Source organism: Aegilops tauschii, chromosome 1, assembly GCF_002575655.3.
Source record: "Aegilops tauschii subsp. strangulata cultivar AL8/78 chromosome 1, Aet v6.0, whole genome shotgun sequence".
Lineage (NCBI taxonomy): Eukaryota > Viridiplantae > Streptophyta > Magnoliopsida > Poales > Poaceae > Aegilops > Aegilops tauschii.
In genome coordinates, this window is record NC_053035.3 from 277,341,105 (window position 1) to 277,362,801 (window position 21,697).

Below are 21,697 nucleotides of genomic sequence, written 5' to 3' on the forward strand. Positions count from 1 at the left end.
CTTAATGCTTGTCACTTTGGGCCCGGGTGCCATGAACTCAGATCTGAACCATTTATGTTATCATCATTATACCCATGTTTTAGATTCGATCTTGCAAGTTATAGTCACCTACTACGTGTTATGGTCCGGCAACCCCGGAGTGACAATAGTCGGACCACTCCCGGTGATGACCGTAGTTTGAGGAGTTCATGTATTCACTATGTGTTAATGCTTTGTTCCGGTTCTCTATTAAAAGGAGGCCTTAATACCCCTTAGTTTCCAATAGGACCCCGCTGCCACGGGAGGGTAGGACAAAAGATGCCATGCAAGTTCTTTCCATAAGCACGTATGACTATTTACGGAATACATGCCTACATTATATTGATGAACTGGAGCTAGTGCCGTATCGCCCTAGGTTATAATTGTCTCATGATGAATATCATCCAACAAGTCACCGATCCAATGCCTACGAATTTATCTTATATTGTTCTTGCTAAGTTACTACTGTTGCTGTCACTGTTGCACTTGCTACAAAATCACTGCTATCACTGTTACTGTTACCATTGCTACTGTTACTATTATCAAAACTATCAAACTACTTTGCTACTGATCACTTTGCTGCAGATAATTAATCGCCAGGTGTGGTTGAATTGACAACTCAGCTGCTAATACCTTCAAATATTCTTTGGCTCCCCTTGTGTCGAATGTATAAATTTGGGTTGAATATTCCACCCTCGAAAACTTTTGCGATCCCCTATACTTGTGGGTTATCAGCTCTTTCTCAAAGTTTCGACCCCAGGGCTCAACATATAAATAGAGGGGTAGGGCTAGCACCCGTAACACATCAAGATACACCAAGCCGTTTGTAGGCAACCACGTCCCTCTAGTTTATCCTCCATCATAGTTTCTGCTGCGCTTAGCGAAGCCCTGCGGAGATCGTTCTTCACCAACACCATCACCACACTGTCGTGCTGCCGGAACGCATCTACTACTTCGCCCCTCTTGCTGGATCAAAAAGGCGAGGATGTCATTGAGCTGAACGTGTGCTAAACGCGGAGTTGCCGTACGTTCGGTACTTGATCGGGGCGGATCGTGAAGGTGTACGACTACATCAACCACGTTAATAAACGCTTCCGCTTAGCGACTTGCCTTCAAGGGTATGAAGATGCCCTCCCCCTCTCATAGCTATGCATCTCCATGGATAGATCTTGCGTGTGCGTAGAGAATTTTGGTTTTCCATGCAACGTTTCCCAACAGTGGCATCATGAGCCAGGCCTATGCGTAGATGATATGCATGAGTAGAACACAAAGAGTTGTGGGCGGTGATAGTCATACTGCTTACCACCAACGTCTTATTTTGATTCGGCGGTATTGTGGGATGAAGCGGCCCGGACCAACCTTACATGTCCACGTACATGAGACCGGTTCCACCGACAGACATGCAACTAGTTTTGCATAAAGGTGGCTGGCGGGTGTCTGTTTCTCGTACTTTAGTTGAATCGAATTTGACTACGACCGGTCATTGAAGAAGGTTAAAACAGCAAACTTGACGAATCACCGTTGTGGTTTTTGCCGTAGGTAAGGACGGTTCTTGCTAGAAGCCCGTAGCAGCCACGTAAAACTTGCAACAACAAAGTAGAGGACGCCCAACTTGTTTTTGCATGGTATGTTGTGATGTGATATGGTCAAGACATGATGTTATATACGTTATTGTATGAGATGATCATGTTTTGTAAGTTATCGACAACCAGCAGGAGCCTTATGGTTGTCTCTTAATTTACTGTATGAAATGCAAACACCATGTAATTGCTTTACTTTATCACTATGCCTTAGCGATAGTTGTAGAAGCAATAGTTGGCGAGACGCACAACGATGCAGATCAAGGTGTCGAGCCGGTGATGATGGAGATCATGACGATGCTTTGGAGATGGAGATAAAAAGCACAAGATGATGATGGCCATATCATATCACATATTTTGATTGCATGTGATGTTTATCTTTTATGCATCTTATTTTGCTTAGAACAACGGTAGCATTATAAGATTATCCCTTCACTAAATTTCAAGGTAAAAGTGTTCTCCCTGAGTATGCACCATTGTTACAGTTCGTCATGTCGAGACACCACGTGATGATCGGGTGTGATAGACTCTACGTTCACATACAACGGGTGCAAGACAGTTTTGCACATGCGGAATACTTGGATTAAACTTGACGAGCCTAGCATTTATAGACATGTCCTCGAAACACTAGAGACCGAAAGGTCAAACGTCAATCATATAGTAGATATGATCAACATAGAGATGTTCACCATTGATGACTACCCCATCTCACATGATGATCGGACATGGGATAGTTGATTTGGATCACGTATCACTTAGATGACTTGAGGGATGTCTATTTAAGTGGGAGTTCTTTAGTAATTTGATTAATTGAACTTAATTTATCATGAACTTAGTCTTATGGTTTTGCATATCTATGTGTAGATCAATAGCTCGCGATTTAGCTCCCTTATATTATTTGATATGTTCCTAGAGAAAACTAAGTTGAAAGATGATAGTAGCAATGATGCAGACTGGGTCTGTGATTTGAGGATTATCCTCATTGATGCACGGAAGAATTATGTCCTTAATGCACCTCTAGGTGATAGACCTATTGCAGGAGCAGATGCAGACATTACGAACGTTGGTCAAGCTCGATATGATGACTACTTAATAGTTTAGTGCGCCATGCTTTACGGCTTAGAACCGGGACTTCAAAAACATTTTGAACGCCATGGAGCATATGAGATGTTCCAAGAGGTGAAATTGGTATTTCAGATTCATGCCCGTGTCAAGAGGTATGAGACCTCTGAGAAGTACTTTGCCTACAAGATGGAGGAGAATAGCTCACCGTGTGAGCATGTGTTCAGAATGTCTGGGTACTACAATCACTTGAATCAAGTGGGAGTTAATATTCCAGATAAGATAGTGACTGACAGAGTTCTCTAGTCACTTTCACCAAGCTACTAGAACTTCGTGATGAACTATAATAAGCAAGGGATGACAAAAACAATTCCCGAGCTCTTTGCGATGATGAAATCGGCGAAGGTAGAAATCAAGAAAGAGCATCAAGTGTTGATGGTTAACAAGACCACTAGTTTCAAGAAAAAGGGCAAAGGGAAAGAAAGGGAACTTCAAGAAGAAAGGCAAGCAAGTTGCCACTTCCGTGAAGAAGCCCAAAAACTGGACCCAAGCCTGGAACTGAGTGCTTCTACTGCAAAGGAAATGATCACTGGAAGAGGAACTACCCCAAATACTTGGCGGATAAGAAGGACGGCAAAGTGAACAAAGGTATATTTGATATACATGTTATTGATGTGTACCTTACTAGTGTTCGTAGTAGCCCCTGGGTATTTGATACCGGTTCAGTTGCTAAGATTAGTAACTCGAAACAGAAGTTGCAGAATGAATAGAGACTAGTTAAGGTCGAGGTAATGATGTGTGTTGGAAGTGATTCCGAGGTTGATACGATCACCATCGCACACCCCCTCTACCTTCGAGATTAGTGTTGAACCTAAATAAATGTTATTTGGTGTTTGCGTTGAGCATGGATATGATTAGATCATGTTTATTGCAATACAGTTATTCATTTAAGTTAGAGAATAATTGTTATTCTTTTTACATGAAAAAAACCTTATGTGGTCATACACCCAAGGTGAATGGTTTATTGAATCTCGATCGTAGTGATACACATATTCATAATATTGATGCCAAAAGATGCAAAGTTGATAATGATAGTGCAACATATTTGTGGCACTGCCGTTTAGGTTATATTGTTGTAAAGCGCATGAAGAAACTCCATGCGGATGGACTTTTGGAATCACTTGATTATGAATCATTTGATACTTGTGAACCATGCCTCATGGGCAAGATGGCTAAAACTCTGTTCTCCGGAACAATGGAGCGAGCTAATGACTTATTGGAAATAATACATACCCATGTATGCGGTCTGATGAGTGTTGAGGCACGCGATGGGTATCATTATTTTCTGACCTTCACATATGATTTGAGCAGATATGGGCATATCTACTTAATAAAACACAAATCTAAAACATTTGAAAATTTTCAAAGAATTTCATAGTGAAGTGGAGAATCATTGTAACAAGAAAATAAAGTTTCTACGATCTGATCGCAAAGGTGACTATTTGAGTTATGAGATTGGCCTTCATTTAAAACAATGTGGAATGGTTTCACAACTCACGCCACCTGGAACACCACAGCATAATGGTGTGTCCGAACGTTGTAGCCATACTTTATTAGATATGGTGCGGTCTATGATGTCTCTTACCGATTTATCACTATCGTTTTGGGTTATGCATCAGAGACATCCACATTCACGTTAAATAGGGCATCGTCTAAATCCGTTGAGATAACATCGTATGAACTATGGTTTGGCAAGAAACCTAAGCTATCGTTTCTTAAAGTTTGAGGTTGCGACACTTATGTCAAAAGGCTTCAGCCTGGTAAGCTCGAACCCAAATCGGAGAAGTGCGTCTTCATAGGATACCCTAAGAAAAAATTGGGTACACCTTCTACCACAGATCCGAAGGCAAGATCTTTTGTTGCCAAAGATGGAACATTTCTAGAGAAGGAGTTTCTCTCGAAAGAAGTGAGTGGGAGGAAAGTATAATTTGATGAGGTAATTGTACCTTCTCTCAAGTTGGAAAGTAGCACATCAGAGAAATTCGTTCCCGTGATGCCTGCACCAATTAGAGAGGAAGCTAATGATGATGATCATGAAACTTTAGATCAAGTTCTATTGGACCTCGTAGGTCGAATAGAGCATGTTCCGCACCAGAGTGGTATGGTAATCCTGTCCTGGAAGTCATGTTACTAGACCATGGCGAACCTACGAACTATGAAGAAGCTATGATGAGCCCAGATTCCGATGAATGGCTTGAGGCCATGAAATCTGAGATAGGATCCATGTATGAGAACAAAGTGTGGACTTTGGTGGATTTTCCCGATGATCGGCAAGCCATTGAGAATAAATGGATCTTCAAGAAGAAGACAGACGCTGATGGTAATGTCACCATCTACAAAGCTCGACTTGTCGCGAAACGTTTTCAACAAGTTCAAGGGGTTGACTACAATGAGACCTTCTCACCCGTAGTGATCCTTAAGTCAGTCCGAATCATGTTAGCAATTTTCGCATTTTATAATTATGAAATCTGGCAAATGGACGTCAAAACTGCATTCCTTAATGGATTTCTTAAAGAAGAGTTGTATATGATGCAACCAGAAGGTTTTGTCGATCCTAAAGGTGCTAACAAAGTGTGCAAACTCCAGCGATCCATCTATGGACTGGTGCCAGCATCTCGGAGTTGGAATATACGCTTTGATGAGGTGATCAAAGCATATGGTTTTATACAAACTTATGGTGAAGCCTGTATTTACAAGAAAGTGAGTGGGAGCTCTGTAACATTTCTGATATTATATGTGGATGACATATTGCTTATTGGAAATGATATAGAATTTCTAGATAGCATAAAAGGATACTTCAATAATAATTTTTCAATAAAAGACCTCGGTGAAGATGCTTATATATTAGGCATCAAGATCTATAAAGATAGATCAAGACGCCTGATAAGATTTTTCAATGAGTACATACCTTGACAAGATTTTGAAGGAGTTCAAAATGGATCAGTCAAAAAAATAGTTTTTGCCTGTATTGTAAGGTGTGAAGTTGAGTAAGACTCAAAGCCCGACCACGGCATAAGATAGAGAGAGAATGAAAGTCATTTCCTATGCCTCGGCCATAGGTTCTATAAAGTGTGTCATGCTGTGTACCAGACCTATTGTGTACTTTGCCATGAGTTTGGCAAGGGGGTACAATAGTGATCCAGGAGTAGATCACTGGACAATGGTCAAAATTATCCTTAGACTATGGAAATATTGCTCGGTTATGGAGGTGATAAAGAGTCCGTCATAAAGAGTTATGTCGATATAAGCTTTGACACCGATCTGGATGACTCTGGGTCTCTATCTGGATACACATTGAAAGTGGGAGCAATTAGCTAGAGTAGCTCCATGCAGAGCATTGTAGACATAGAAATTTGCAAAATACATACGGATCTGAATGTGGCAGACCCGTTGACTAAACTTCTCTCACAAGCAAAACATGATCACACCTTATTACACTTTGGGTGTTAATCACATGACGATGTGAACTAGATTATTGACTCTAATAAACCCTTTGGGTGTTGGTCACATGGCAATGTGAACTATAAGTGTTAATCACATGGTGATGTGAACTATAGGTGTTATTCACATGGCGATGTGAACTAGATTATTGACTCTAGTGCAAAGTGGGAGACTGAATGAAATATGTCCTATAGGCAATAATAAAGTTGTTATTTTATATTTCCTTATATCATGATAAATGTTTATTATTCATTCTAGAATTGTATTAACCGTAAACTTGATACATGTGTGGATACATAGACAAAACACCGCGTCCCTAGTAAGCCTCTACTAGACTAGCTCGTTAATCAAAGATGGTTAAGTTTCCTAACCATAGACATGTGTTGTCATTTGATGAATAGGATCACATCATTAGGAGAATGATGTGATGGACAAGACCCATCCGTTAGCTTAGCATATTGATCGTTCAGTTTTATTGCTATTGCTTTCTTCATGTCATATACATATTTCTTTGACTATGAGATTATGCAACTCCCGAATACCGAAGGAATACCTTGTGTGCTATCAAACGTCACAACGTAACTGGGTGATTATAAAGATGCTCTACAGGTATCTCCGAAGGTGTTTGTTGGGTTGGCATAGATCGAGATTAGGATTTGTCACTCCGAGTATCGGAGAGGTTTCTCTGGGCCCTCTAGGTAATACACATCATAAGAAGCCTTGCAAACAATGTGACTAATGAGTTAGTTGTGGGATGATGTATTACGGAACGAGTAAAGAGACTTGCCGGTAACGAGATTGAACTAGGTATGAAGATACCGACGATCGAATCTCGGGCAAGTAACATACCGATGACAAAGGAAATAACGTGTGTTGTCATTACGGTACGACCAATAAAGATCTTCGTAGAATATGTGGGAACCAATATGAGCATCCAGGTTCCGCTGTTGGTTATTGACCAGAGAGGTGTCTCGGTCATGTCTACATAGTTCTCGAACCCGTAGGGTCTGCATGCTTAACAGATGATTTTGTATTATATGAGTTATGTGAATTGGTGACCGAATGTTGTTTGGAGTCCCGGATGAGATCACGGACATGATGAGGAGTCTCAAAATGGCCGAGAGGTAAAGATTGATATATAGGACGATAGTATTCGGACACCGGAAGTGTTCTGGAGAGTACCGGGTACATATAGAGTCACTGGAAGGGGTTTCGGGCACCCCCGACAAAGATATGGGCCTAATGGGCCAAGAGGGAAAATGCAGCAGCCAGCAGGGGCTGCTGCGCCCCCCATATGGGCCGCACCTGAGGGGAAGGGAAAGAGGGGAAGAGATAAGGAAGGGGAGGGATTCAGCCTACCCCTTCCTTCCCTCCTCCCTCCTCTTCCCCCCCCCCTCCTCAAGTGGATATGGCAGGGGGGGCGAATTGGACAAGGCCCCTACTTGGGGCGCCCCAAGGCTGTCCTCCTCCCCCTCCCACCTATATATACGTGTGGAGGGGGCGCCTAGAACACACACCAATAATTGTTAGTCGTGTGTGGCGCCCCCCATCCACAGTTTACACCTCCGGTCATATTGTCGTAGTGCTTAGGCAAAGCCCTGCGTGGATCACTTCACATCACCGTCACGACGCCGTCGTGCTGACAGAACTCTCCGTCGACACTTTGCTGGATCAAGAGCTCGAGGGACGTCATCGAGCTGAACGTGTGCAGAACTCGGAGGTGCCGTACGTTCGGTGCTTAATTGGTCGGAGCAAGAAGTTCGACTACATCAACCGCGTTGTCAAACGTTTCCACTTTAGGTCTAAAGGGTACGCCCCCTCTCGTTGCTATGCATCTCCTTGATAGATCTTGCGTGAGCGTAGGAATTTTTTTTGAAATTGCATGCAACGTTTCCCAACATCTTCTCCCTTTGATTGAGCCCTAGAAGTTGAGAATATGCTCCACTTGCCGGTCCATTTTCTCTTGCATGCTCATGAGCATGATCATGTCCACTTCTTCGCCCGAATCCGACGAATCGAAGAAATCATCTTGAATCATTTGATCAAGCTCCGTCGGTCCATACTCCTTGTTCGACGAAGCATCGGAATCCATCATTTACCTAACAAAATCATAATAATTTCGGTCGGTCAATGTGTCGAACACATCAAGTGCAAGGCGGAGCGGAGAGTTGCCGGACGTACCACGGTGGCGTTCGGGCCGGCGACGACGTCCCCCGCAGCGAGGACGGGAGCGCTCTTCCGGAGCTGGCGGCGGCGAGCCTGGGAACAGCTGCGGAGTGGGCGCGGCGGTGGTGCGACGGACGACACGGAGGAGAAAGAAGAGAGGAGATAGCAAATGGATCCTGCTGGTCTTCGGGGTGGATTTGGTGCAATTTAGGGTGGGGTCTGGCTGTCGAGTCCGACGTGGCGGGTGTGCCCGGGTGCCCCATAACCGCCACATATTTAGGCTGGATATGCGGGATGCCGGTCAGCCCGGGCGTTTGAGGGCCGTTTTAAGCGGCTCGTCTGGATCAAAAATCATAATCGGCAGTGACCGGATAGCCCGCCCGGACGTATGAGGCGGATTTGAGAGGTATGGTGGTTGTAGATGCTCTTATACAACTCGAAGGAATATCTAAAAAGTGCCTTAAACCATAGTTTCTTTTATCTGTTAAAGCACGTTTTTGCATCAAATGCCGTAGACGATAATTGTTTGGCATTAGCCCTAGATGCTCTAACAAGTGTGTGGCTGACAAAGCAGGGGCGGAGAGAATCGACCAACCCTGTGTACGACTAGGACTCGCTAGTCAACGCAATCCCCATTCCCAAACACGCAATCGCGAACGCCGCGAGCAGAGCGGGAGCAGCCCCACCGCGGCAGCATGGCAGCGCCGCCGTCCCACCCGTTCGTCTACATCGACGCCGAGGCGCTCCACGCCGTCCTCCCCTTCCCGTCCCTGATCTCCCACCTCCGCGCGGGCCTCCCCGCCTTCTCCGGTGACATCCACTGCCCCCACCGCGTCTCCTTCCCGGTCCCGACCTCGCCCTCCGCGGCGTTGCTCCTCATGCCCTCATGGTGCGCCCACCCCTCGCTCCCCTACCTCGCCCTCAAGGCCGTCACCTCCTTCCCCGCCAACTCCCCGCACCGCCCCTCCATCCACGCCACCGTCTCCCTCTTCAGCTCCGCCTCCGGCGTGCCCCTCGCGTCCGTCGACGGCTCCGCGCTCACCCTCCTCCGCACCGCCGTGGTCTCCGCCCTCGCCGCCTCCCTCCTTGTCTCCCCCTCCCGGCCCCCCTCCACCCTCGCGCTCGCGGGCGCCGGGGCCCTCGCGCCCTACCTCGCCGAAGCGCACCTGTCCGCCCTTCCCTCGCTCTCCCGCATCTTGGTATGGAACCGCACCAAGGCCAAATCTGCCGCGCTCGTCGCCAAGCTCCGGGACGCGCACCCGGGAGTGACCGTCGAGGAGGTCGACGGCATGGACGAGGCGGTGTCCGCGGCGGACATCGTGAGCTGCGCGACGGGGTCGCAGGAGCCGATCGTGCGGGGGGAGCTGCTGAGGCCCGGGGCGCACCTTGACCTGGTGGGGTCGTTCACGCCGGCGATGCGGGAGTGCGACGACGAGGCGCTCCGTCGGGGCAGGGTGTTCATTGACTTCGAGGCGGCGCTGGAGGAGGCCGGGGAGCTTGTGGGCGCGCTGCAGCGCGGCGTGCTGCGGAGGGAGGATGTGGCCGGGACGCTCGCGGAGCTGGCCGCCGGGACCGTGGCCGGGCGGCGCAGCGACGATGAGATCACCGTGTTTAAGTCCGTTGGCACGGCCGTGGTCGATCTCTTGGCGGCACAATTGGCCTACGAGAACTACACTGCAACCAAGAACGCGTGAGGTCCATCGATGCATGGATCTCATGGATTGCGCGAAGGCTCTTCTTCAGTTCTTCTTGCAGGCAGATTGCACAGGCTGTTCCTTTCACAGAGTCATCATCAGCGAAATACAAATAAATAAACTGATCAGATTAGCACCTGTGCTTCTGATCATCAGCTGTGGCATATTCACTTGTTGTTAGGCCGATTCGAATAAGAATGTGTTGTCGTCTCATGATACCTTGTCTCTGTATCCGATTCTAATAACATGGTGTGGTATTTATCAAGGAGAATACAGTGTAATGGCTTATCTGTGAACTCAAATCTTTTGTATTGTTGGCATTGTTGCTGAGTGTGTTGCAATGTCAGGACTCAGGTCCCAGGACCATCATGATTGCCAATATGGCTGCACATCTGGATGCTCTCTCGGGTGAGGATGAGCTCATACCTTAATACAAGTGTTTTCAGATAATGGGAGAGACCCTAATAAGTGGGAGGAAGAAGATGTAAAAGCATCACCGGATGGTTGTAGTTGAGCCATTTTTAGCTTCAAAGCAAGTGATCCCACATCACCTGTTGCTTGGTTTTCAATATTATTAGCGTATATCTTTTTTTTGCGGGGAATATTATTAGCCTATATCGAGTAGATAGATATTCGTCTGGACCTGTGACGGCCTGGTTAGCTCAGTTCTCTGCAAGGAAAACTCATGTTGAGTGACTGACATGTCCTGGAGGACCTGAAATTTGTTGAAGGGAAACCGAGCGTAACAGCGAAAAGTGGCTGCAGAGGCCGAGCTCCATTGAGCACTATATACATTTCTCAGCCAAAATACCTTTTCCATAACTCAAAAAAATCTGAAAAAATGTTTTCATGTAGACATATACTTGAAGTATACGTGTACAAATTTTCATAAACATATGTATTCATATGTGATGTATACAAAAAAGACAAATACACATATTGAAATAGGCTTTTTCATTGTTGTATTTGTGTCAGATATTTGTCTTTTTTGTGTAGCATGCAAATGATCAAATTAGTTACTGAAAATTTATACATACTTAAAGAATATGCATATGCATTTGTACAAAAAAAATTGGCATTTTTTGAAATTTTTAAATATATTTTGGTTTTTTTTTGCAAAACGAGCTCCATGGAGCCCGGTCTTTGCAACGCCACACTCAGCGTAACAGCTCCATGAGTGCCATAAAGAGCTTAGAATGTGTCTTGTCTATATTGAATGGCATTTTGGGGCTAAGATAAATCATGAGGACATTCATGGCTTGCTGTAATACAAAATCATGTGGTCTGACAGATATTATGCTTCCTTCACTTATCTCATGTACGTTTTGAGGACGTAGCCTTTATCGTCGCATTTACAACAGCAGAGATTGAGTTCCCAAATGATCCAGATTCTTTATACTGAGTTTCCTGCTGTTATGGTGTAGACAGATGCTCTTACAAATGTCCGTCTAAGTTAGCTATACATGGGATTCGAACATCAAAGTGGCTGTAGTTTAGTGGTGAGAATTCCACGTTGTGGCCGTGGAGACCTGGGCTCGAATCCCAGCAGCCACACTTCCTTTTTCTTTTTGTGCTAGAAGATGTCTGAACCTTTTGTCTGGACTTGTTTAAGCTCGCATCGGTAAACTGGGCCTGGCCCAAAAATAGGGACAGGCGAAAACGGGCCCCCTCTCTTCCTCCGTGTCTCTCTCTGTCTGTCATTCTAAACAAACCCAACCTCACCACCGACCTCCTCAACTCAAACTCCTACCCTTGCCACAATGGCGCAGTCCGACAGCCCATGCCCCGCAGCGCCGGCGCTGTTCCACCCCGCTCCCTAGCGCCCGTCGCCCCGGTGAGGATCACGAGCCCTCGACGACTCCCCGCCCGTAGATTTTGCTCCAATTCCAAATCCCAGCCAGCAGAAAGCCGTCCAGGTATATGCTTCGATTCTTCTTCGGATTTGATCTAGGGTTCGGGGCGGCTGCGGGGCGCATTTCGTCATTTGTGTCGCCTAAGTTTGTTCTCCGGTTCGATTAGAGTGAACAATCGCAGGAGGCACTATCTATCTTCTGCTCATGCTCCGTGTTACCTTGGCAAGCAGATTTTGATTTACTCTGAGGAAACGTTGGGGGTGCATCCCTTCCTACAAAATTTGCAGCATTTCGTGTGTGTTAATTAAGCATACTGCATGTTTATATGTGCCACCCTTTGAAATTTTGAATCCCTGAACTTGCATGTGTTGTTGCATAGTCATTACTTCAGAGAATCTGCATCACTGCAGATAATGATAAACTCTTTAACTAGTACTGCCTCTGAACTTAACTATGGTTACTCTTGCATGCTATGTTTATGCCCTGTGACCCCTGTCCATGTAGGATACTTGACTTATGTGATCATACAAGGCTTAATTGTTTCTTTTAACATCAAGAAAGTGTTGCTCTTTTACTAGACGGACTAGTACGGAAACAATGTTGTAATTCCCTAATGTTGGTTATCTTGCTTAATACCACTACTTTGTCAGTTTTATTATCTTGGTTGGCACTTTCGAAATGTTGGTTCATATATTTCTCATCAGATTTTCAACGCTCATCAAATATCATGTGTATAGAATTTTGAACTGAGAGTTTTGTTTATGTCATATGTTACAGTAGGCTCCTGGTTACTTATTCCAATAAGATGAGTAGGATCCATCGTGAATTTTAACAGTTCGTTTATTTATTCCGAGCACTTAAAATATAATTTTGGATGCTGCAGATGTCTGATTCCTCAGAGCCCTCGAAAGAAGGTTCTTCAGCCAATGGTTCCAGTGCTCTCCAAAAAACTGGAGCCTGGAGTAGCATATTGAGCACTCTTGTCCAGCAAGCTTCAGTGTATGGCTTGGCTGCTGGTTATTGCCTGTCAGCATCTTTGCTCTCCATTATCAACAAATGGGCAATCATGAAATTTCCGTACCCTGGGGCACTGACAGCTCTACAGTACTTGACCAGTGTTGTTGGAGTTCTCCTATGTGGACAAGCAAAGCTTATTGAGCATGATGGCCTTAATTTCGCAACCATGTGGAAGTTCTTACCTGCTGCTGTGATGTTCTACATCTCCATCTTCACAAACAGCGAACTCTTGCTGCATGCCAATGTGGACACTTTCATTGTGTTTCGCTCTGCTGTGCCAATATTTGTGGCCATCGGAGAGACGTTGTACCTTCACCAACCATGGCCGTCATTGAAGACATGGCTTTCACTATCCACCATACTTGGTGGAAGTGTGATCTACGTTTTCACAGACAACCAGTTCACTATGACTGCTTATAGCTGGGCAGTGGCCTACCTAGTGAGTATGTCCATTGATTTCGTATACATCAAGCACGTTGTCATGACCATTGGCCTGAATACATGGGGCCTTGTGCTTTACAACAATCTTGAGGCCTTGATGCTGTTCCCCATTGAGCTCCTTGTAATGGGAGAGTTCAGTCAGATGAAGGTCGACAGCTCTAAGATGACAAACTGGCTGACATTCGACGTGATTCTTCCGGTTGCTTTGTCGTGCCTTTTTGGGTTAGCAATATCCTTCTTTGGGTTCTCCTGCAGACGGGCTATCTCAGCTACTGGATTTACGGTCCTTGGTATAGTAAACAAGCTCCTCACTGTCGTGATTAATCTGCTTATCTGGGACAAGCATTCATCCCTTGTGGGAACAATTGGGCTGTTGATCTGCATGTCTGGTGGTGTTCTGTACCAGCAATCCACCACAAAGCCCAAGGCACCAAATGTTGAGCCGAAGGAAGAGAATGATGAGGAGGAACAGAAGTTGCTTGAGATGCAGCATGGGCGTGACATCAGTTCAACTGAAGAGCATTCCTCATAAGCCTCATCGCTGAAGTTGGTTATTGATACTTCTCACTTCTGGCAACAGCTTGCGTGGACCATTGGAAAGAAATGTTTATCTACAGGGCATAGTTGAGATTAGAACCTTGCAGTACTGCAAGCATTAGGAAATGCAGAGGAACCTCAGTATCGTTCTATGATTATTTTTTGTTATTGTTTATCGTTTTCGTTTGTTAGAGAGAATTGCTGAGCTCTAGGGCCTGATCCCTGAATGCAGATCATATACAGTAGACATTTTCTTATTTAGTTATTTTTATCATTTTTCTTTCTTTTCTCTTTAGTTGTTAGCAGTAGCGGTGGCACATTGAGTGGAACACATATTATATGTTCGTACTGTAATGTACTACTCCCTCCGTTCCAAAATAGATGATCCAACTTTGTACTAACTACCTTTTTGGCGAGCCATCACCCCATGCACTGTCTTTTTGGGTTCATATAGCAAACCACGCTAGATGGAAAAATACCCTTAACAATATACTTTATAAGGGTTAAATATACGTAAATTGCTATTGGAGCTCGGGCTCCATGGAGCCCTTTTCTGAAAAATTCAAAAATCATTTTATGAAGTTTCAAGTGTGTGAATTTTCCTGAAAAATTCAAGAATTCAAAAATCATTTTTTGAAGTTTCCTGATTTACGTTAGGGCATCTACAATGCTAGGAGCTTACATAGGCGCTTACAAAAAAAACAATAAATATAATAAAATCTGAAAAACACCTAAGCGCCTCATCCCTCAACGCTAGACGCTAATTAACTAAACAACATAGACACTAAGTGCTGGAAGAAAAATGGCCAAGCGCTGGGTGCGCGATTTGGTGTCGATGCCAGGGTTGACACCAGGATTACAACCGGCAACCGCTAATCTGTTGGGATTACGAACCTGGCGCCGGGGCTAAGCGCCCAGCGATGAAGATGCCCTTAAGATGTCCCAACATGCGGCTCATGCCATTTGAGGTGAGATAAAATATCATTTCGTAGATGTAAATTGCGCATTGTAACAGAATTTTTGTGTGTGTAATTGTGCTACAGATTGTGTAATATCATTCTGGATCAAGCCCAGAAATCTAGCAATGAGCCAATGAGCAACACCTGTATCCTCTGAACAACATATGGCAAAAATGAATTGATCTAGAAAACCGATCTAGAAACAGCAGCAACAAATTATGTCATGGTCTTTTTATAAGCAAAGCACATCTTAAGTTCTTAACAGCCATGGTGAGCCGCCAGGGACATTTTCAGCTCATGACAGCAGTCGTGCTACAAACTGCGACCGACGGTAATGCCCAGAAATCAAACAACGAAAAGTCACAAAAGGAACGAGAGAAGGGGTGAATCATACAAGCCAGGAAGCATTAAAAAAGAAAGATGAACATTCATACGATGTTCTAAGTCCAGCTGCAACGTCAGTAGTTTCACATACCACCGGTAGGCAAATCTAAACCTAGGAAATTGCAGAATTTACAAAGCTTATGGAGGACAATAGGGCATGACATATATTGAACAATTCAGTTGCAACTTGCAAGGCTAAGTTCGGAAAAGGATAGAGAAAAGGTGAGCTAATATTATTTACTACTCCCTCCGTTCACAAATATAAGATGTTTTGGATATTTTAATATGGACTATGTACGGACCGAAATGAGTGAACAAACACGCTAAATACGTCTACATATATCCTAATCAAAAATAGGTTAGAACATCCTGATATAAGTATCTTGGAAGAACATGGGGCTTCTCAGAGCTCAGCCACTCTCGGCCGTCGGATCTCGCTCCTGGTCGATATCAGCGGTTGGATCAAAAAAGTTACCCGTCTCGTTCCTGCCGTCGCCTGTAATTACGCTGCCCCGCCGAGGGCATTTCCGTCATTTCACACACAAGGGTATAAATCATAGAGGCTCCTCTGAGATGACCTAGCCGCCTCCTCCTCCCCCGCACTCCCGCCGCCCCGTCTTCTCTTCGTCCCGCCTCGCCCCTCTCTCTCCCTCCAAACCCTACCCCGCGCACGCCTCCCTACCCCGCCGCCATCTCCTTCGCCGCCGGGAGCTCGCCCGGGATGACTGCCGCGGGGTTCCTGGTGGGCTTCCTCCTCGGCCTGCTCGCGCTCACGGAGGCCGAGGCGGCCGCGCTGCTCTGGTTCGTGCTCCGCCTCCGCCGCCGGCGAGGCTCCGGTGGACTCGGACGGCTCCTCTCCGTCTCCTCCCTCGCCCCCACGTGTGGTTCCGCTTCCCGCTGGCCACGAGGTGCAGCCTTGCAGGGGCGCATCGGGCTGGGCCTCTGTTTCCGGTTAGTTCATCCCCCTCCTCCTCCTCTCCGTTCTGCTCTGGTTCTCACCCTCTCCTCTTCTTCCTTCTCTCTCAGATATGGTGCAGCAGCTGCTGTGGGGTTGAGGTGTTCTGGCAACGGTAGGAGCTCCGGGCCCGTCCAGGTTAACCTCTCTCTCTCTCTCCCTCTCTCTCTCCTGATTTCGTAGCCCTCATGTGCTTGCTTGCTTTTTGCTCTGAGTTGTGGCCGTCCAGATTAGCTAGGGTTCAAGCTTTGGCAGCCTATATGGTGGTCACTATTCTTGTCATGTGCTTTAACTCTACAACCTAGCTTGGGTTCCCTCATGTGCTTGCTGGTCTGCCTGTCTAATTAGGCTTAGGTACCACAACCTACAGATTCCTTCTTGTTTGCCAAGTGCTGCAATATCAAAGAATTTGCTTGATTTGCTGCAGGTCTGGTGCTCCATCTATGCTGATTTTCAGAAACTGTTGCCCAGAGAGATCTCCATGAAGCATTGCGCCTGATGCAGATGTCAAAGTATTCAATCTACTCTGATGACCACCAGCGGTGTAGTCTTGGTACATATACTGCATCCTGAGAGATAAAGCAGCAAGGACTAGCAGCATGGATGTGAAATATGGTCATGCTCTTAACCTGATCTCCAGAAAGGTATAATCTGTACCTACATCTACATTAATTGGTACCACTATTGCTGGACATTGATTGCTGACATAATTTCTCTCCAGCTAGAATGTTTGTATACACCGTAGCAATTCTCTCCTGTAATAGCTACATCAATTTTGAGATTGCTAACAGAAATTCTCTCCTAATAAATATTAACCAAATTTAATTTAAGAAATGAGTGAATCTCAATACTATGGTACAACTTTGCTGAAAAAACCATTATTTGCAGTACTAACAAATTATAGCAATAGGATGCGCTGACATCAGTTTACTGCTCTGGATTAATTATTATTCGATGACTGTCTAAAGATAGATTTTCAAATACCGAAGGCGAGTTAGTCTATGCATTCATCTGTATCGTACAATATATGTCTCATAATGTTTGCTGAGTAGCAAAGCTGACTCCTTACAATATTTCTTTTGTTATCATTTAGCATTACCGTAGTACTGCTATGATACTTGCGGCAAAGTTCATACCATGCTCCCAGTTCCCTATTATCATTTTCATAATTTTGGAGATTTAGTTTAGTTACAAATAAGCATGTCGTCCAACATTTACTGTTTGTCTGGACTAGAAATGAAATGCAAATATACCTTTTAAGTTGACATGATAATTGGAAGTAGATAAATGTTATAACCTTTGTACTTATCAATGGAAGTTATCAATGATTTCTCCCTTTTATGGGTATAGTCAGCATAACGGGTATTTTCTCACAATTTTCGTTTCTCCTGTCTCTTCAACATCATTCCACACTGCACTTAATGAAAACTTATCTTTGAGCAAGTTATATTCTCCATGTTAACATAGTTCCAGTAGCATGCGTATCAGTGGTGAGTTTTTTTATTCATTGATTTTGTGTGTTCCCATTTTGGCTTGGTTTCACTGCTCAAACCATATATGTTAGTAAGAGGAAACAGAGTGTCACATTTTTGTTGATAAAATACATATAAGAACAGATTCATTGTCCCGTCTGTGTAGCATGGGTGTTTGTTCGTTAACGCAAGCGCTTATTGTCACATCTGTTGCTTCTAATGATTTTTAGTGTAATACTAATCAGATTTCTATATCTCCTGAAGCAAGAAAAGTATTTTGATGGAGCACAATTGATGTAGGTAAGCTTACTTGCGTAATTCAAAAACCTGAAACTTCTTAACAGTAACTCAATTATTACATAACTCGATTTTCTTCATCTTCAACTGTGTTCCGTTTTTGACACTGGTGTTCCGTTTTTCTTATTCATGCTTGCAATATTTTTAGTTTTTTATGATTTTGTATAGCCAATGTGCATACTGTCCAGTGTAGGCATCTACTACCTTTGCAGTTGCCTCCTCATTTTCCTTTTATTACTACATGTGATTTTTATTAGCTGATCTGTGGCTTGATTTTCATTTGTAGATTCAAACTACTCTCCTGTGAGGATTTGTTCTGCTATACATTTTCCTTTCATTTCCCATCCAGGTTGTGTTCAAATGATAGGTGGCATTGCAAATTATGACCAGTTTAAATGTTGTTTAGTGAGGTATGATTTGCTCATTAACTTTTATTGCTCATTTCATTAACCCGTACATTGCTGGCGGTTACTATCTTATACCCAATATAGATATGTAACGGACTAGGTTTTGTTTGAACGTGATACAGTTGGGTTAAGCTTCTCAAATGCCTAGCATCAACTAAGCTTGACCACCAAACTGAAACTGAAGAATATAAAAGGTTCAGTTAAGCATCCGAAGCTTTTGGACGGAAATTTTTAATGCAGTACACTATATAGTTAACCAAGGGAAACTTCTATTTTTGCTACTTCCTGTTCCTGAATTTTTTTGAAATCACTTTAGTGTGCTTATTGCCCATCACTGAACTAACAGGAGCCTGTTGCCATGTGTTTTTTTACTAATCAGACTACTTGGAGAACCATCTGTTAAAACTGGTCTAACTAAGAAAATGCTTTCTTCTGTCTCTACTAGACACCGACAATGAGAACGCCATTTCTATGTAGCTGAACCAAGTGACTGAAAATTTATGTTACGTGGTACAACTTTACGAGAGGATTATCTCTGTAGACGAAGAACACAGTTGCATCTATGCCTTCTAAGTCTTTAGTTATTTTAAAAGATAACTTAATAATAGATGGATAAATGAGCTTGGCTTTCAAACCTACGAGGTTTAGAATTTCCTGTTGACTTTACTTCTGTGTTTCGCCAGCCTCCATCTGCCAATTGGAAATAAACTGAGGGACCTGAAGTTTCATCTATTAGGAGAAGCCGGTGCTTGTGCGGGTTGCCGGATTAATCAAGATGGAAGCTGGTGCAATAAGAGTCCCATCGGTACCATTGCCTGTGACCATGATGCAGACATTCACTCTAGGATTTGAGATTTTCTTTTCTCATCCCCTACGATAGATTATAGTTCAAGGAGTGAATTCATCCACGTCTACATATTTTCATCTTTTGTTGTGTTTTGGCATAACCATTATCTGATTTGAGTTTTTGTAAGCGTGCTGAAGTCTTATTGATTGTGTTCCTGCAAATAAACATGATCACCAAATGGGCGTCTTCTGAAAATTAAGAGAATTAACTAATTGTATATGCTATTTATTTGTGTTCTTTTTGTAAGATTCAGATGATGCACACTTGAATATGAATGAAGGATGTGTCCTTGGCTATTGGGCCCTAATGAAAACTTTGTATTGTATTATTGGTAAATTTGCTTCTTTTGAGAAGGTTCTCTTAAGATAGGTCATGATCATGTATAGGGGGCTGGATGAGTTTGGGCTGGGGGGTGCGTCAAGCCGCACTTCCTATCTAGTCTTATAATAATGAGCGAAGGGAGTATAAGATAGCAGCAAGCTTAAATACAACCTAGAGTCGGCCGCAATTCTAACAACCATCGGGTCAGAAGATACAAACTTGGCATGATATATTGCACCCACAACTAAGCCATGACTAGTAAAATGCCCGTGCGTTGCTACGGGCTACATTGCTACTAAATGAACCAATCAAATAATTAAGGTTGTCTTCAAAGTTAAAACTTATTTCTTTCTCATACGCCCAGATGTGTCCGGACATCAAACACGCGTCCGACGGGACTTCTTAAAATTCAATTATGTGACAGTCAAGACTCTTCTAAATCCAGTCCATATATGATTGAGAAATGTAGTTTTCCGGACTATTTATCTTGTTATCTTGAACATGAGGTCCAACACAAAAATCTACCACCATGTTACCTTCACCACGCTGTCCAACAAAAACCCTACCCCATGGCGCACCCTTTCCTTTTTCTGCAGGACATTTCTCGCTGAAGCCCTCTCCTTTAAAACCAGATGGGCCCACATCACATTCGTCATAGTGCCATCTCTCCTTCACACTATACTTCCCTACGGACCGCTAAGGATGAGTCCCCCACCAACCAACCCACTCTCTGCTCTAATCCCCGTGTTCGTGCTGATTCGCCACCGCCGTCAAGGAGGAGAAGGCGCGCACTGATCATGACGCCCCTGAGCCAAGAAGGCACAACCGTTTGTTTCCTGACAATTGCCACGTTGTAACATACAGTTGAATGTCATGCATTACCACGATACGCCAGCGAGTCCATTATTAACTCTTGAGAAAACAACCGATGCATTTACCCTTCTATCCAAACCAAAAATTGTATTACTCGATGAAAAAAAATGAACAGCTCACTCATGCAATTTTCTGTGAAGCCATTTCTAATGAAATGCAATTGGCCACATTTTCTAAAGTAGAAAAATTATTCCGGTCATATAGCGTGAGACCTACCCCAACCCCCATCCCGCTCACTCTCAACCCTCAACGCAATTACAATATCCATTAACTTGTGTTCTAAGTGGGCCAGTGCACGCCAACAGCAAGGGAAAAGGGCGACAACCGCCTTCAGATGTTATTCGCTATAGGCCTATAGCAAATTTGCTAGACAACAAAGATAATGCTAGATCAACATGCATTTAATAAAAAAATGAATTACAAATCACAATGAAAAAGTATTTGACGACTTAAAGCAAATAAATACTAATCTTTGTTGTTTTCTTTTCCATTTCAGTAAGAAACAAAATGAGTACATGAATCATCCCCATGAAATGCATCAACAAAGCAGGCAGGAGCAACAAAAATAAAGCAAACTTCTTAGAAATACATGGATGAAAGGGAGTAGCACAAGGTACACCAGTATATGAAAGAACTTGAATTAAAAAAAAGTAGCACCTGTTGTGTGCTTCAAGAATGAATAAATTTCTTCTATGAATGTTGCAGCTCTTATGTACCCCTAATGAGATACAGTATAATTATCCCTATTATTCTCCAAACAGATTACAAAATCTTTGGAATTCTTGAACAAGCCCCAACAAACAAATCATCAAAAAATAGACCTACAGCGATATAAAAGGGAGCAGACATTAACTTAAGAGTTCAATACATACCATATATGAAGGAGACAATAATCCTAGACGCACGGACCCTTACGAGAGTTTTAGAAAATCTCCTTCTAACTAATCTTTCTCCCCCTGATTTTCAGCTGGGGTTGGCCCCATCCTTCCCTGATCTTAAATCCTGTTGGTCCACAGTCGATAGTCCGTTGAACCCGTAAAAGAACGTAAAGTAGATGTAGCATTACTCTGAAGGAGAAATATGGACTATCCGACTGTTATCACCAACACGTGGTCTCAACACAAAAACCCCCACCACACAACGCACTCTCTTTTTTCTGCCGGACCCTTTTGTTACTACTCGTTTTCCTGCCATAGCGAGATATTTCTTTTTTTGTTGGAACCCTTTCCTTTAAAAACATGTCTAACATGTAACGTTAGGATCGTCGTGCATGTCATGTGACCTTTTTTATGGTAGATAACTTTTCTTCTTCC

At 43.8% G+C, this 21,697-nt stretch overlaps 2 protein-coding genes, 1 long non-coding RNA gene and 1 other non-coding gene across 8 annotated transcripts; all 4 read left to right on the forward strand.

Annotated features, from left to right (window-relative positions):
- Positions 1–8,902: 8,902 nt before the first annotated feature.
- LOC109770302 (protein SAR DEFICIENT 4) lies at positions 8,903–10,407 on the forward strand. The gene has a single exon (XM_020329007.4). It carries the CDS (start codon positions 9,023–9,025, stop codon positions 10,019–10,021), a length of 999 nt encoding a protein of 332 aa, XP_020184596.1. The 5' UTR covers positions 8,903–9,022; the 3' UTR covers positions 10,022–10,407.
- A 1,096-nt stretch (positions 10,408–11,503) lies between these two features.
- On the forward strand, positions 11,504–11,575 carry TRNAH-GUG (transfer RNA histidin (anticodon GUG)). Its single transcript has one exon. It is a non-coding gene; the product is annotated as a tRNA-His (tRNA).
- A 145-nt stretch (positions 11,576–11,720) lies between these two features.
- LOC109770303 (GDP-mannose transporter GONST3) lies at positions 11,721–14,270 on the forward strand. Its single transcript, XM_020329009.3, has 2 exons — positions 11,721–11,937; positions 12,758–14,270. Exon 2 carries the CDS (start codon positions 12,758–12,760, stop codon positions 13,862–13,864), a length of 1,107 nt encoding a protein of 368 aa, XP_020184598.1. The 5' UTR covers positions 11,721–11,937; the 3' UTR covers positions 13,865–14,270.
- A 1,529-nt stretch (positions 14,271–15,799) lies between these two features.
- LOC109770304 (uncharacterized) lies at positions 15,800–19,503 on the forward strand. Of its 5 annotated transcripts, none has more exons than XR_006671745.2 (6): positions 15,800–16,163; positions 16,239–16,305; positions 16,595–16,811; positions 17,885–17,939; positions 18,223–18,346; positions 19,027–19,503. It is a non-coding gene; the product is annotated as an uncharacterized lncRNA (long non-coding RNA). The 5 variants fall into 5 exon arrangements; XR_012181269.1 differs by having other exon boundaries at positions 18,286–18,346; XR_012181258.1 differs by lacking the exon at positions 17,885–17,939.
- The last annotated feature ends 2,194 nt before the right edge of the window (positions 19,504–21,697 follow it).